At 32.8% G+C, this 15,123-nt stretch overlaps 1 protein-coding gene across 4 annotated transcripts; it reads left to right on the plus strand.

The window, feature by feature from the left end:
* The first annotated feature begins 4,403 nt into the window (after nucleotides 1-4,403).
* LOC134725925 (trypsin-1-like) lies at nucleotides 4,404-14,892 on the plus strand. 4 transcript variants are annotated; one of them, XM_063590217.1, is made up of 7 exons: nucleotides 4,404-4,624; nucleotides 7,451-7,524; nucleotides 8,162-8,265; nucleotides 9,545-9,816; nucleotides 11,196-11,338; nucleotides 11,619-11,673; nucleotides 14,728-14,892. In XM_063590217.1, the coding sequence occupies exons 1-7, from the start codon at nucleotides 4,582-4,584 to the stop codon at nucleotides 14,829-14,831; spliced, it is 795 nt and encodes a 264-aa protein (XP_063446287.1). In that variant the 5' UTR covers nucleotides 4,404-4,581; the 3' UTR covers nucleotides 14,832-14,892. The 4 variants fall into 4 exon arrangements, with proteins under 4 accessions (XP_063446287.1, XP_063446290.1, XP_063446288.1 ...); XM_063590220.1 differs by having other exon boundaries at nucleotides 14,642-14,760; XM_063590218.1 differs by lacking the exon at nucleotides 14,728-14,892 and adding an exon at nucleotides 14,298-14,635.
* Nucleotides 14,893-15,123: the final 231 nt, after the last annotated feature.

Genomic DNA, 15,123 nt, shown 5'->3' on the forward strand with positions numbered 1-15,123 from the left:
TAAAGAAAATCGTGATAGGAAATACAAGCACGGGAATATCGTATCTATTGGGAATAAATATACCCCGTATGCATGTGCTGCTGGAATGTTGCTACTAAGAAATGGAAAGTTCACAATTGGAAAGCTGAAATCATCTCTTTTGTCGTAAAGTTTTGTTTCCAACCGACCCTCATTGTCAATTTATACATTTAAGTCAAGATATGAGGCTGAATTAACTGTATTTGTTGTATCCTTTATCTCTAGTTCGATGGGATACAAGTATTAATATAATAATAATAAACGAGAGTATACTGATTTATATCACTACAATATAATAGTCATTACGGTGAGGTTGAAGTCCCTGTCATTAATTTATAATCCATGCACGAACTTGTCCCAGAAAAAAAAATTATATCTGTACATTAAACTCACTTTCGGGTATAGAGATGTGACTTTTTTCTGAGACAAGTGCTTGTCGGACCATCCACAAGAACTTGCGGTCATCCGATGTTCTGTACTCGAGTACTTTGATTAATTTAGACATACATGTGATAGATTTTGTTTGACAAATATTCTAGGACATATCTGTATGATTATCCATGTCCACATTATGCCCTATGATAGACTAAACGATTCGTAAATCTAAACCAAGATAATCTTTCAAACAGTATATGTGATGGAGGGTCATTATGTAGTTCAAGAATAAGAGACCAAAACTTGCTGCCCTTTTTGAAGTTTATCTATTCTTTTTTTTAACACTGAGAATTGATGCTTTACCAAAGTGCACAATCGTCAATATTCCAATAATAGGACGATTGAACATATTTAGTACGTAATTGCTCATGAGTTGCCAGAGAAATAGAAATATTTTCATCCGAACTTCTCTTGATTCCGGAATGGAAGCCATGCTTTCATTTCACTGCGGAGTTTATCTGAATTGGGATGTTTACTCCAATTTAAGAACGCGCGTTGCAACTCATTAAGGGTTTGGGTTATGACATTTCACAAGGCACTGTTGTGTGCTATCTGACTCATCATCATTTTCTATTGACAATCAAAATGTTTTTTCCTTCATTTTGGTTATTGATGAGATACTTATTGAATTGATTGTAAATATTCTAGTCCTGCACAGATATGCATAAAATATTTGCAACTGTTCATTTAGCATCAAACTTTTAATAAATCATGAGCTACTTGTTTTTCGTTTAATCGCATGGTAGTATTTCAGTGTTTTTCTTACTGATTAAACGATATATTCTAGAGTTTTTGGTTTATGTTGGATTTATTTTAAAGAGAATTTTGTTGCGATTTAAAAAGGAGCCAGTAAATTCGTAAATGTATGATCTGACTAGAAACAAATACCAATTTAAAAGTACTAGTTAAGATCATTGATAACGTCATTCATCTTACTACTTTTTGATATACCGATTATAATGTAATTTAATTTTTACAGAACATTTGTTTCACTAATAATAACAATGATAACAAAAATGGATTTATTGGGTTTAGTTAGTAGAGTGATATATTTTGTTGACAGTTTTTCTTTAAAGATATTTAAAACCAAAGTAATCAACAATTTTAGAAAGTAATATGTCTGAACTAAAATTGTTCTTAAAAGCGTGACATCAAAACTCTGTTAATTGAAAAGACTACTATACCTTCTGGTCATTTTCATTAGATAGTATCTATTGAGAAATTAAAACAATTTGTGACCGGCGATAGATTTTACTAGATAAATTGTCCGTCCTCGGACACCTATTATCAAAAGAACTTCGACTGTTTTTATATTTCACGGTCACTTACTTTGTTCAGTTTGTATCTGTGAAACATGATCGTTCGTGTTTATATTGTAAATACGAAAGTTAATACGTCATCAAGTTTGCACATCGTACAAGCTAGATATAGGAAGATGTGGTGTGAGTGCCAATGAGACAACTCTCCATCCAAATATCAATTTATAAAAGTGAACCATTATAGGTCAATGTACGGCCTTCAACACGGAGCCTTGGCTCTCGCCGAACAACAAGCTATAAAGGCCCCAAAAATTACTAATGTAAAACCATTCAAACGGGAAAACCAACGGTTTAATTTATATAAAAAACGATAAATGAGAAAAGTGTATAAATTATATAAACAAACGACAACTACTGTACATCAGATTCCTGACTTAGGACAGGTGCAAACATTGGCAGCGGGATCATAAACGTTGTAATGGTACCAAACCTTCTCCTTTTTTCTGAAACAATAGCATAACATCACAACATAGAAAAACGCACGATAAAATATCAATTGGAAGCTACTTTATATTATTCTGAAGTATTTATTTTAACAATGTTAAAACAAAATGTGTTAAAACAGTTAGAAAATTTTCACTATTGGGTTTGTTGTTTCGTTCATAATAATCTTTTAATACAATTAATTACCGTTTAGTCTTTAGTTATTTCATTCTGTTTTTAGCTCAGCCTTTCAAGAGTTCAAGAGGAGCAGTAACAATAATCATTTCCGATTTTAACTTATTTTTTTATCGCATGCATGTGTTCTTCGCTTATATTTTTCTAAAACTTACTTACAAACTCATAGATCGAAAATACACTGACAAAGCCATGGCTTAAAATGAAAATAAACAAACAGACAAATTATAGTACACATGACAAAACAAAACTAGAGACTAAGCAACAGGAACCCCACCAAAAACGGGGGGTGATCTCCGGTGCTCCGGAAGGGTCCTCACCACAAAATTCAATCTTGAAGCCAAATATGTCACCTGAAACTACACATGCATGCAGAAAGTTTTATCTGCCTCCCTTATCTAAATTGAAGGATTTTGTGTGTGTTGTTGCTAACTGATGGACATGAAAACACAGGACCAAAAGCTGAGATAGTGTAGAAATTGATATGTCCTTCCCAAAGATGATATAAATCATGAACTGTAATAATATCCCAGTGTTTGCGCCGAAGCGTATCCATAATGCAATATTTTGCTATAAATATTCTTGTAAGAGTCTTATTGGTATATCATATTTCAGTGCATGATCTTACGAAGGAGTTAAAAAATTTTATTCAGCTAAATAAAGACACGAAGAACATGCAAAATAAAAAGTTAAATCATACATGTAAATAAGGAGATGTGGTATGAGTGCCAATGAGACAACATTCCATCAGAGTTTAAATGACATGAAGTTTAGCAATTATATGCAACCGTACGGCTCTCAATATGAGAAAAAATCATACCGTAAGGTCGCCTATAAAAGACACCGACATGAAAATGTGAAACAATTCATACGATTAAACTATCAGCTTTAATGATAACAAAACAAGATACATAAACAAATACGACAGAAATCCCTGAACTACAAGGTCCTGACTTGGTATAGGCATAAGGTTTGTGGAGGGGTTGATATTAAAAAAGAAGATGTGGTATAATTTGCTATGAGACAACTTTCCACAAGAGACCAAACGGAACAAATATTAACAGCTATAGGTCACCGTACGGCCTTCGACAGTGACCAAAGCCAATTCCTCATATTCACCTATAAAAGGCCTGCACATGTTTGTAAGCTGGTAATAGTTAATCGGACAAGATTTACATCATATCGTTATTAAAGAGTTAAATGGTTTTTTTTTTTTTTTTTATAGTATTGACTTTTATCTCTCTTATGTTACTTTTTATGGTCAATATCAAAAGTTGATGGTTGACTGATCTTTAAATCACACGATCATATATAGAATGGAATAACTTGTAACCAAGACATCCATCATCCGTAGATGTATCTTGTATTATCACATATCAATTGATATATTTATATTAGGGCAATTAATAAAATCAGTTGAGTACGAATAACTTAAAACTTTCATATGTTTATATTCCAAATTAAGTTCTACAAATCTGCCATTTTTAATTCTATTGTATGCTCCTAGAAAGTAGATCCTGCATCTTAGTTGGTCAGAAATTTTGGTTATCTCCTTACCACGTGCGATTGCTCATGTACAAAGAGCCACATTAAGGGTCCTCGTTATTTTTTTTCATTTTCATATCCTCCTTTTTGGGGAGGGGGAGTGTCGTATGTATAGAACATTTAGGGTTGGTTATGGATCTTTTATGGAGATTTTTTACTAATCGGCCCGATTTAGAGTTTGGCATTTTGTTTAGACCTATGTTTTTAAAGATAACATAACCGCTGCAATTTTATAATTTTCTATGTGTTGTTGGGTTGTTGTCTCATTATCTAATATCACCTGATATATGTTTGTCGTTAATATGACCACGTTTATCCAATCTTCACTTTTTAATTCTTGAAAAGAATTGTCACGAAGTTTTATTTTCTTACCAAAATTGGTTAAATCTAGACTCTAATTAGATGTCAATTCAGTTGGAAAGCCATTTAATATTATTCACGTCATGGATAAACAATACGAGATTTTGTTCACGCACGAAATACGTTCCCCAAATCCTTCATATCTGTATAATATGTGACGTACATTTTATTGTTCTTTAGACTCCTAACACCGAACTATTTTTGCTGAAGGGTCTTAGCGGAAGAATTAGAAAGTATATAAACTTATTATGTGTACCCGTATTCAGAATTGTTCAGGATAGTAAAGATGAAGTATCTAATTTGCTGTGTGATCTTTGGTGTAGTTGCGGGTGAGTTCGTTTTATATTCTGTCCATATGTTATGTGTGCATGTATGTTTATTTCATACTCTGTTCATTGTTTTATGCGTGTATTGTGTTCATTTTATATTCTTTTCATACGTTGCGCGCTACATAACAATCGACGAGTCAAAAATATTGTTGTTTTACTTTATAAGCTATTGTTAAACAATCAATTAAGTCTGCACTTTATTATCTCGCTTTATATACATTAACTAGTCTTCGCCTCATCTAAATAAGTAACATTAACAGGAATAAACAATAATGGAAATACATATTTTGAATATGAATTCATATTTTGACTTCTTACTCTGGTAAACTTGTTGGTAATCACCATAAATCTGATGGATAACTGGATACCATGAGAAGAGGAAGAAGAAGAAAACTAACAATTTTGTTTTAGAAGTAAATAATGTGGCACTGACGAATATATATTCACTTGCTATAGACACTATCAATTATAAATATAGGGGCAGTTTTGCATATGATTAAGAAAATGTTTTCATTTCCCGATTTTTTAAAACATTTTCCCCACAAATCTAATAACTCTTACTGACTTAGCCAAAATCTTCAAATACTGGTTCTCGTAGTCCAACCTCACGTTAAAACAGTTCATTGACTTGTCAAATTGAAAGGAACAATTACATTTGATTATATAATTTATCACAGATAACTTTGTCTGGATTATTTTGTGTTTGAATTAATCTCATTGCATTGGATCATAGTACTTTTTATAGCCTGATTTTTATTTTGCTTGTGGAGTTTTCATTAAGAAAAAAATAAAGATTTAGAATTGTAAATATTATTTTTTAATTGGCAACATGTAAATAAACGGCCTTTTATTAGGATTTATTTAAACAAATTACATTTTTATCAATGAATTATAAAAACAAATATTGACCTAAAATGAAAACCAAAGCACAATATTTCTGAACATTTGGTGAAAACAGCCTCTTTTATTTCCATGTAATTGTTATTTGCAAAATGTATTGTCTAACAAACCCTAATTTTGGAAGGAACTTTATCATAACAAACCCGAAAACTAGTTTTTTTTTATAGAAAATCCAGAAGAGTCACAGATGGACAAAATTTCCATTCAAGATTAATAAGTCAGGTGGCTCAAAGCAATTAACTTTCATCCTAGATAACAGAGACGGTCCCCGAAATTAGAACATGATTCAACAATGCCTGACAAACACATTGTAGTGATTCGACAGCAACTGATACTTTCTTTGTTTTCAACTTTTTTGGGAAAGGGGGATCATTATATGAATACGAAGATTGTGTCTGTCAACGTATATTTGTACTACTAACAACATTTTTCTATTTTCTTGTACAGTAACTTTTCTTATAATTTAATTCTAAATTCCATTTTAACCCGTAGAAAACCATGAAAAACGTTAAAGACGTCACGGTCACATGACTAAATTATGTATATGGGCTGATAAAAAAATATGTCAGCCAATCAGAAGACGCGTTACATCCAAAATTAAATTATATTTTGATAGACGACGTTGAGCGAACTTCTTTTCGCAACCAATGTAAACAAGATGGCGGTGATAATAACATCGACGTTAACATAATTTATTTTCCCTGCACATAAACGTTAAATTAAATAATAAACACAAAAACATTTGTGTGAATGATGGTCAGAGTTTTTGTAGTTTATTATTTACTAGATAGGGTATTTCATGGAGTTCATATTTTTGCGTTAACCTACCTTATTCATGCGCCATGCCTACTCAATGACACAAATATACAATTTACGTGTGATAGAGGTTACGAGTAGTGAAAATGTATTCCCTATCTCCAATTTTAAAGAATTAAAAGGATTAAACGCATTTTGAAAGGAATTTATTGGTGAATAAACTGGACCAAGTCAGTCACTAACATATCATAAAAGTCCTTCGGACTTGTTTTTGTTTGTGAGTGAATTGGTCGAGTTTATACACCAACAAATATCTTTAAAAGGGCGTTTAAGACTATAGTAATAAAGAATTCTATAATATTTTTTCCTGTTTGAACAAATATTTCATTTCCGTTTTGAATACATACTGTAACTTTTCTTTCATTGGAAGTAATATTAAATTATAGTTTTTCCATTTTGAGTAATAATTCAGTAACGACTGAATGTTTCAAAAAAAAATATTAGAAAAACAAAAACAAAGCACATATGAAGAAAAAATGCATTATAAAAAAGGCGCAGTCAAACCACCCTGTTTTGGTGTTTTTTTCTATGCTGTGTTTGGTATACTGTTGTTTGTCTATTTGTTTTTTTTTCTTGTTTTGCCATGGCGTTGGTAGTTTGTTTTATTTGTAAGTTTGAATTTCCCTTTGGTATCTTTTACCACTCTTTATACTAATCAGTAGTCAGCTATATGTTCTTGACCTTTTTGTGTAAATGCATTTGTAAAATATTTTTTTTTAAGAATTTGTTTCGAGCACTATTATAAATGAAAATATTTCATCATCAAAACTTTGTTTGATCCAGCTTAAAGTTTTCGTATTAGACTTCAAATGTCCTAAATTGAGCACACATGCTACCAAAGTTGGCATGCAAGACGGTCCAACTTTTGGTCTACATGTAATTAGGAAACAGTTTGTAAATTTCCAATCGCTAATCGTCCCAATTTCTTATTTCGGTATGCATTTCCATACACAACCAAATGTTTCCATTAACATTTCATTAGCTTATATGTTGTACTGCATCTGTATACATGTTATGATACATAGATTTCCATAGTGTTGATATTAACCAGTTCTAGGTACATACTGTTTATATTCAACGTAATAAACTGATTGTATAATTGTATTTCAGCTTCCGGTAATCATGGAGGTCCAATGAGTATAGTTGGTGGAACAAATGCCTCACCCAATCAATATCCTTATCAGGTAGGCTATTTATAAAGAGAAAGTTGAAAATTAAATCGTTTGTCTACCTATTGTCAACTTCAATGTCATCATAGTGGTTGTTGTTTGTTGCTGTATATCTGAGACTACTATAACACATGTGTTTTAGTAGTCTCAGTGTATATGTTATCTGTTTTTTGTTCATAAATCAGGCAGTTTGTTTTCTCGCTTGAATTGTTTTGTCTTTGGCACTCCACCTGCGTAAATCAAATGGTTGTCCCTAATGCAATATTGATATTTACTTAGTGAAAATCAAAGGTCATAGTACGGCCTTCAACACGGAGTCTTGGATCACACCGAACAGCAAGCTATAAAGGGCCACAGAAATTACTAGTGTAAACCCATTCAAAAGAAAAACCAAAAGTCTTGCTAAATAAAACACGACAAACGATAAACACTTATGAACTACACCAACAAACAATCATCACAGGTTCCTCACTTGGGAAGTAGTAAACAAATGCAGCGGATTTAAACTTTTAAACAGGCGCCAACCTTTACCCTAAAAAGTATATATCAATTGATTACGGTTTCATCAGGAAAATTTAACAAATATAATTATGTGTGGCTCATTGTTTAAAGATATTTTTGATCATCATTATCACTATTTTATATTATTCAGATTTCAATAAAAGGGGCAGGTTATAACCATTTCTGTGGAGGGTCTCTGGTTCGAACTGGAAGCGGTGAAATAGTTGTAGTGACAGCTGCACATTGCTTAGAAGGGTAATAATTGTGTTATGTTCTATTTATAAAAATCTAACTTCTCTAGACAAATAAATACTAACGTTTATTGCGTTTAAGATTGCATCAATTACACATTGAATTTGCTTGGTACATTGACAGGGCAGACATCTTCTTCCATGTTATAGTTGTTATTGTAAACTTTACAGTAGAGACAGCTCAGGGCTAATACATTAAAAAAATAATTACGTATTGGATCAAATATCCCGTACTTTTCTCGCGTCGAAAAGCAAGACTTTAATAGGTTTGCTGTTTCCGGCATCGGTAGTAATATTTTGAGATTAGTCCATTTTATGGGGAAAATGCTATTTTGTATGCAGTTGAAAAAGCAATAGCACATGGTCTTTTGACTTTTTTTACGATGAGTCAATGGTATGCAGTTTGAAAAGTATGAGTATTTCTCATTTCCATAGAAGTGTTTTGGCCCCGCAACTCAAGGCATGGTTATTTAAACAAATGTAATTGATTGGTTGACATGGTTTACATGTTTAGATATCGCCTTTCAAATCTTTACAATTGCATTATACTATCAAAATTACAAAAAGCAAGATATATTTCTGTGTCGGACGGTTTATTCTACAATTTTACTCCATATATTTTGTTAATTTTCTGGTTTAAATTACAACGTACCGTTCCATGGAACTTAATTAATGCAGTTAACAGGGACCATGTATTTATTGTATTCGGGTTTTCCTCTTTGAATTCGTGAAATTATTGTCAATTTTTAATGTTTGGTACGCTTATCACTATGTTCAGATTTGTTGTGCTAGAATTATGAAATGTCTGGGATCGGAATACGGGGGACATGTCTATCATGTGCTCACGACACAGTTATTTATATATTCGTTTACTAGTGAGGATATATCCCAATGTTGTGTTTAGATTTATCATATATCTTATACATAGAATGATACTTCCAGTCCATGTATTTTCGTATAATGATTTATCCTTTTGCAATTTTCAGTCTCATTCACATATGCATGTATGTCCTTTGTTAGTCTTGTATGATTTTAAATTTTAGTTTCTTGTGTATAATTCGGAGTTTAGTATGACGTCCATTATCACTGTACTATTATGCATATTTTTAGGGGCCAGCTGAAGGACACCTACGGGTGCGGGAATTTTCGCTACATTGAAGACCCATTGGTTGTCTTCGGTTGTTATCTGCTCTATGGTCGGGTGGTTGTCGCTTTGACATATTCACCATTTCCTTTCTCAATTTTATGTTCTGAATGTTTTTTTATCCATTTGAATTTTGTAGTGAACCGGCATCTAACGTTCAAGTTGTTGTCGGTAGACATACCATTGATGGCAGCTCAGGAAACCAGTATACAAAGGAATACAAATTAAAGAAAATAATCCTGCATCCTGAATACGATAGCGATACAGTTAACAATGATGTTGCAATCATGTACCTAGATGGCACTGTAGACATCAATGCTGGTGTTCAACCAATAGAACTGTCAGATAAACCAACTGTTAACTATTTTAATAAAGAATGCATTATCACTGGATGGGGTGCACTAACTGAAGGTAAGCCGTTCGGAACATATTTACTCATACAATTTCCAATGTCGATCGTACCAGATGCAAGATGTTCAGTTTATAGAACACATGTCAATAGCATTGTAATCAGTATTTAATGTTTATATGTAAGTGCTAGTCTACCGAAGAATCAGGCAGTGGTGAAAACATGACATACAAAAACCCACTCAGGTTGACATTAATTAATGTTCAAAATGTATTAAGATGCAAAAAATATACCATTCATAAAATTTGGTTACAATGCACTAGAAATTGACAATTAAGGGAGCTAACTCTGAACTTTACTATCATTCTAACCAAAGTTTGTCTAAAGATTTCTCAAGTTACCAGACACGCAGACACTTAAGACCTACCATTTCTAACTCAGGATGAGTGTTACTTCAAAATAGGATGGCTAGGTAGTTTGCCTGATTCTTAGAAAGACTAACATTTAAATAAGAGTATCACTATAGTGAAACAGATCATAAACATAGTACTTTGTTTTGAGTCGTATGAAATTCCACACCTTCACAGAAGTAATCAATCTAATCTTTTTTGCACATACCCATAACCTCTGTTACTTTATATGAGCAGACAATGACCAAAACTAACACACATCAAACCACTACTTTTAAATCATATAAAACGACAAAAACTTTACCTATTCTTGTTTAAATCCTCGTCACTTGGACTCAAGTGGATATTTGTGCCATTGGCAACTATTCCAAATCTCCTTGTTCTTATAATAAAAGACAAAACTAACAAATAACTATAATGAAAGATACAAATTGGGAATATCTATGTGTTTGAATTAATGACAAAAGTTCACCAATCACACAGTTAACTTAAAATGATTACAAGTTTGAGAGCAACAGTGGTGTAATCTGGCGCCAGAATTGTAGTTTCAATCATAAGTGATAAAGGTAAAATGGGTGTCTTTTGTCATCTTGGATTGTAAAAAACAGAGAATTTAAGGTTCATATTTTTAATATTAGTTAGCAAAATTTGATGTAGGAATGAAGAAAAGTATGTTAATTTTCATTCAAAAGAACAAATTTACAAGGTAATAACTTATCTATATTAATATTTTTACAAATGTATTTTTGATCGATTTTTAATATTTTTAAAGTGTCATTGTAAGGGTAGGTAACTCTGAAATAGTGCATTTTTTTAAGGAATCTACATGGAATTTTCTTATCTTTTATATAAGCTGGAACAAACGAACGGTAACCCTATCTTTTGATATTCTCAAAGCATTTTTTTAAAAGCTATTTTCTTGTATTTTATTTTACAATTGTATCAACTAGTTTAGGTTCTAATAACAGTATGATGTTTTTTCCCTGTATAATCAACTTTTTTCAGCTGCATTTCATTATTGATATTTTCAGGCGGTAAAAGTCCAAATATACTTCAGCATGCCTCAGTCGATTTCTTCCCTGATGTCAAATGCACAAAAGATTACGGTGATGGGTATAAAAAGCAAACAATGCTTTGTGGTGGAAAACGTGCTGGTGGTATTGATGCATGCCAGGTGAATATCTTAATCCAGACTTAATTTAGCCTGTCCCTTAGTTATGAGCAGGTTGTACAGTAGTTGTCGTTGGTTCATGTCTGCCATACTTTGTCAAATTTTCTTTCTATGAATGAGTTGTTTTTCGTTGTAATTGTTTTATATTTTTAATAAACGAGGGAGTAATTATCAAGACATTTTTATATTGGTGTTAGTCCTATTTATTGTACAATTGCTGTTTCAATTTGAAAAAAATAACGTAAGGGCAGTGTAAGTTAATTTGTTTTTTTTAATGTTTTAGGGAGATTCTGGTGGACCATTTGCCTGTAAAGAAAATGGAAAACTGGTATTAAGCGGTGAGTACTATCGTTCTTATGTTACTTTAACTTATGTTAAAAACACAGCTTGTTTGCCTTTCTTTAAACATTGCAAACATACATGCCTCTACTATTTGTAATAAAAAAAGAGTAAATTTTGCACAATTATGACGTTCTTAGTTTAAGTCTAAATTAAATTGAGAAATATGTGCATATGTAAATGCTCTTTTGTTCCGACGTTGGAAAGTTCCGGGCGGAAAAAACTAACTTGCCGAAATGTTCCGGAGGAACTTATCAACTAGTTACTTAGTTCCTGCCTCTGTTTTAAAAGTTCCACCGGAACAAACTGACTAGTTGAAAAGTTCCAGCGGAACATATTAACCAGTTAGAAAGTACCTTTTTGCCAAATTCGTCAAAACCGGAACAAACAAACTAGCCCAAAAGTTCCAACGGAACTTATCAACTAGTCACAAAGTTCCTCTTTATCAAACAAGTCTATAAAGGAACTAACAAACAAGTCAAAATTACAAACAGAATTTATTAAATAGTCAGACAACTACATTCAGAAAATAAGCTAAAAAATGGAAGAACATATCAGCAATGAACTTTTAAAAACGGAACGCAGAGACTAAAATACCATAGCCACAAATGCACAACAGAACTTATCAAATAGCTAAAGTTTCACCTTCATCAGCGAATTAGCCCAAATTGGGAATAAACTGTACCTTTTAGTTTTCATTTGATATACACAACTATGAAATACATATTGTCCAACTAATTGTTTGTTACGGTGGAACTTTCCAACTAGTTGGTTTATACCGATTGTAATGTATAGTTATTATGATGGTTGATATGCTGGAATAAATTAACTAGCTGATTTGTTCCGGAACGATGTAACTAGTTGTTTTGTTCCGGAACTTTTCAACTGCACTCGGAATAAAACAACTAGTTGGAAAGTTCCATCGGAACGAAATAACTAGTTGAAAAGTTCCACCGGAACAAAGTAAATGGCGGAACATAGTGGCTGTTACATATACACATCAAAAAAAGCATTGCACCACCTTGATTTTTTAAACCTTGAAAAATTAGCCTCTCATTTTGGATAGAATTATGAAAGAATATTTGTTAAAAAAATGCATTTTACAACTTTTTCTATAGTCAAACTTTACAATGTCAGACATTTCAAAATTAATCTTAAGATGTTTTTTAACATCATGGTTGATCGTTATACGCCAAAGAATTAGTACTTGGTGCAGTCTTTACTCAAACGGATAACCGTCTCTTAATGTCATCTGATTCCTGCCACCAGTCGACTAATTTGTTGCTGAGGTAACCACAACCATTCCTGATGAAGGGCATTGTTTATTTTATGACATGTTTGAACTTGGGGTGTCCTTTCGCTTACTTTACGTCCAATAGTATCCCATAAATGCTTGATATTGTTCAAATCCGGGCTACGATCGGGCCAAGGAAGATAAATCGAATTCCATTGGAACAATGGATCTTCCTCCACGATGCTAATTTCCAACTTTGGTGAGCTCTGCACTACATTTGATATAGTACTGGGCCACTGTATTCTGTGCGTAAGACGAGGTCATCGAAATGGTCTTATCGCACGATAACTAGTAGCGATGAGTCGATCTCGAACAGTTCTTGTTTAAAGTCTCCTGTATGGCAACTGCTCTCTTTTTATGATTGTATTGTTGTATTAAATGGGTTTCCTTCTTACCAACCTTAATTATGCTTGATTTTCCCTAGCATATGCTGTATAGGGTCTTCTTGATCATGGAAAGTCTTTAACATCGTTTGTTGCCTGATTTTTATTCTCAAAACAACTTATAGTGGAATGGTGATGAGCAACACTACGTGTTATTGTAACAGTGACATACCTGCTTCTCTCGTGCTGATAATCTGCAATCTTGCTGCAGTTAAGAGTTGTGGAGGACCCATTACAAGGTGTCAGTCACATAACTTTATAAACTTGGTTAATGAGGATAAAAACATCTGTTTTTATTGTTTACGGTTAACGTAGCTGCATGCATGTGCAGATAAGAACTTATCGAGTCGATTTCTATTGATTAAACTCGGTTGAGATTTAAAGTGTTTAACTAGTTCAATTTCAACAAATTGTATCACAACAAAATAAAGAGTGTTTTTTTACTTTGAATTTCAATTCGGTGTTGCAATACTTTTTTCCATGTGTATAAATAAGTTCTGTGAACCCTAACTTTTGCTAATGTCATATAAAAAAAACACGTCACAGATACGCAAAAATATGTTATAAACATATGATGTAATGACACGTAAGTCATATATCGCTAAGAAAATATTATATAAAGACACACAGGTGTTAACAAAATAGTGTGTAATGACACATAGATCATATGTCGCGTTAAAAATATATTATATATAATGATACGCTGGTGTTATCAAAATATCAAGTAATGACACACAGGTGTTATCAAAGTTTAAAGTAATGACACGATGGTGCTATTCAAAATTTTAAGTAATGACACGTAGGTGTTAACAAAATTTCGTGTATTCCGAGTAAGGGTTGTCCAAATTTTATGTAATTCAAGTAGGGTTGTCAATATGTCATGTAGTGACTCGTAGATGTTATACTAAAACACGAATATTTAGGTACGTCTTGATCTATATTGTAGGAGTAACAAGCTGGGGACAAGGTTGTGCTCAAGCGGGAAAAGCTGGCATCTATACCGATGTATTTATGTCTTGATCTATATTGTAGGAGTAACAAGCTGGGGACAAGGTTGTGCTCAAGCTGGAAAAGCTGGCATCTATACCGATGTATTTACGTCTTGATCTATATTGTAGGAGTAACAAGCTGGGGACAAGGTTGTGCTCAAGCGGGAAAAGCTGGCATCTATACCGATGTATTTACGTCTTGATCTATATTGTAGGAGTAACAAGCTGGGGACAAGGTTGTGCTGAAGCGGGAAAAGCTGGCATCTATACCGATGTATTTATGTCTTGATCTATATTGTAGGAGTAACAAGCTGGGGACAAGGTTGTGCTCAAGCTGGAAAAGCTGGCATCTATACCGATGTATTTATGTCTTGATCTATATTGTAGGAGTAACAAGCTGGGGACAAGGTTGTGCTCAAGCTGGAAAAGCTGGCATCTATACCGATGTATTTATGATGAGAAGATTTCTTGATGGACGGCTTGGATTTTAATCTATCTAGAGAAAGCTGTGGCCTCTCTAATTTTCTATAAATAAATTTTATGTTGCAAATATCGCTATGTTGTTTATATTTGTGCATTAATTCATCATGAAAACAATGTACTTGTGGATTTAAAAAAAAAACCACAACATTTGATTTTATATTTCAACTGTTGACGTCTACAAAGTGTTCAAGTCTTGCATAAGCATACAATAGGCAATAGACCAACATTTTGAAATCCTTTAGACACAAATCAATAAAATGACCATGCAGTATCTTTCAAACTAATGTCAGTTCCTTGCGA

This window comes from Mytilus trossulus, chromosome 7, assembly GCF_036588685.1.
Source record: "Mytilus trossulus isolate FHL-02 chromosome 7, PNRI_Mtr1.1.1.hap1, whole genome shotgun sequence".
NCBI classification, from domain to species: domain Eukaryota; kingdom Metazoa; phylum Mollusca; class Bivalvia; order Mytilida; family Mytilidae; genus Mytilus; species Mytilus trossulus.